Genomic DNA, 2090 nt, shown 5'->3' with positions numbered 1-2090 from the left:
TTAATATTTTTCTCAGATGAAAGTCAGCCTCAGGGCACATGACCAGCTACCATCACCACCTGTTACCTGTGCAGGCCTCCCCTGTGGCTGCCCTTGGGAGATCTGCCATGGACATGAAGGAAAGCGGGATTGGTCCCCTGGCCCATGGGCTGCGCTTCGGCCACCCCGTACCTATTAGAAAATGTTGATATTTTTCCCCACTACAACTCACAGAGTGCAAAAACAGCAAGCGTCAAAGTTTGAAACCCAGGCCTTCCCACCCACGCCAGGCCTTGCCTCCCCGGGCAGCTCCCCTGCCCACTCTGCCTTCCATCACCTGCTCCTCTGAGCAGAGGCGACCGCACTACACGGCCAGGTCATCTGACCTGGCTCTGCAGCTGCTCGACTTACTGGCCCTGCTCAAGCGCCGTGTGTCTACGAGCAGCGGTGGCTCATGCATCTCCACAGTGGTGCAGGCAGCTGAGATGGGCCGTTCCTCTGACAGCTCCTCCTCACCCTCCACATCCCACTTGCTGCCGCTTGCCCCGCTCAGGCTGGTGCTGCTGCAGCTGTTGGCCGCAGCAACGGGTGGCGCAGCTGGGGCTGGGAGTAGCTGCTCCAGTGGCTCTTCCTGCTCAGGAAGGGGTTGCTGGACACTGCTGGGGGTAGAGGAGCCTGCCGAGCTGGAGGGCACCTTCCCCTGCTGCTCAGCTGCCATGTTGACCCAGTTCTGCTCAGCCGCCAGGGCATGGCTGTTGCTGTTGAAGTAGTTGATGACGGCTGGCGTGGGCGTGGGGATGGGGGTCGGGATGGTGACAGGAGTGGAGATGGGCGTGGGAGTCACAGCACGGTGCCTCTCCTCAGGAACTGATGGAGCAACAGGGTAGCTGGCCATGGAGACCATGTTGGAGGGGGGCCGCGGTCTTGGAGCAGCCGCAGCATAGTACGGTGCCATGGTCACTGGGGCGAGCAGCGGTGTGACAGCACGGGTGTCAGGCAGAACAGGCGGGGGCGTGGCAGTCATTACCACCACAGGTGGTGCTGGTGGTGGCAGGGCAACAGGTTTGGACTCCCCTGTTACCATGACTGGTGTCATTGTTGCGACAGGCATCTCAAGGCTGTACCGGCTTGTCATACCCTGCTTAAGCTTCTTCCACCCCAAGTGATATATCTCAAGCATGTTCAGCAGCAGGGAGACAGAAGCCACCACCAACATGAAGATGATGAAGATGGTCTTCTCAGTGGGCCTTGAGATGAAGCAGTCCACAGTGTGTGGGCAAGGTGAGCGGCTGCACTGGTAGACTGGCTTTAGCTCGAAGCCATATAGGAAGTACTGGCCCACAATGAAGCCCACCTCAAACAGTGTCTTGAAAATGATGTTGAAGACGTAGGTACGGAGCAGGGCACCCCCCATACGAATTCTACCACGTTCATCACGGATCGGGAGCTTCTCCTTCCCCTTTTTGCCAAGAGGATCCTTGATGTTATTGCTGCCTCCTCCACCACCACTGCCAGACACTGCTGCTCCTGGGTAGTTGCTGTCTTTGATGCTTCCCTTCTTTTTCAGCTCTTCTTTCTCTTTCCTCTTCTCCTCCATGCGTACAATGTGCAGCACATGGCCCAAGTAGATGAGGGTTGGAGTGGAGACAAAAATGATCTGCAGCACCCAGAAGCGGATGTGAGAAATGGGGAAGGCTTTGTCATAGCAAACATTTTCGCAACCAGGTTGCTGAGTGTTGCATGTAAAGTCCGACTGCTCGTCTCCCCAGACCTCCTCAGCAGCGGCCCCCAGCACCAGTATCCTGAAGATAAACAGTACCGTCAGCCAAACCTTGCCAATAACCGTGGAGTGCTCCTGCGCATTCTCTAACAGTCTCCCCAGAAAGCTCCAGTCACCCATTGTTTCAGATTTCTAACCTACAATAAGAACATTAGAGCAATTAGAGCAATGTTAAAAAAATCTTACAATTACACAGTGCCGGGGCAGAACAGATTGATCCTCAACAAATGACATTTCTTAAGTGCGCTTCCTTTTGCAAAATATTGCACACCTATGTTAAGAACTACATAACCCTGTGACCATGCAGCCATGGGTTTTGGTGAGCACAGAA

The 2090-nt window shown here is 55.1% G+C and overlaps 1 protein-coding gene across 1 annotated transcript; it reads right to left on the bottom strand.

Annotated features, from left to right (window-relative positions):
- Nucleotides 1-343: 343 nt before the first annotated feature.
- On the bottom strand, nt 344-1879 carry GJA3 (gap junction protein alpha 3). Its single transcript, XM_009279368.1, has one exon. It carries the CDS (start codon nt 1877-1879, stop codon nt 344-346), a length of 1536 nt encoding a protein of 511 aa, XP_009277643.1.
- Nucleotides 1880-2090: the final 211 nt, after the last annotated feature.

The sequence above is a fragment of the Aptenodytes forsteri genome, unplaced genomic scaffold (assembly GCF_000699145.1).
Source record: "Aptenodytes forsteri isolate BGI_AS27 unplaced genomic scaffold, ASM69914v1 Scaffold307, whole genome shotgun sequence".
Taxonomy (NCBI): Eukaryota; Metazoa; Chordata; class Aves; order Sphenisciformes; family Spheniscidae; genus Aptenodytes; species Aptenodytes forsteri.
This window is presented reverse-complemented; position numbering and strand designations above follow the sequence as displayed.

Coding starts and splice junctions, on each gene's coding strand:
- GJA3 (XM_009279368.1), bottom strand. CDS start 1,879: ATGGGTGACTGGAGCTTTCTGGGGAGACTGTTAGAGAATGCGCAGGAG.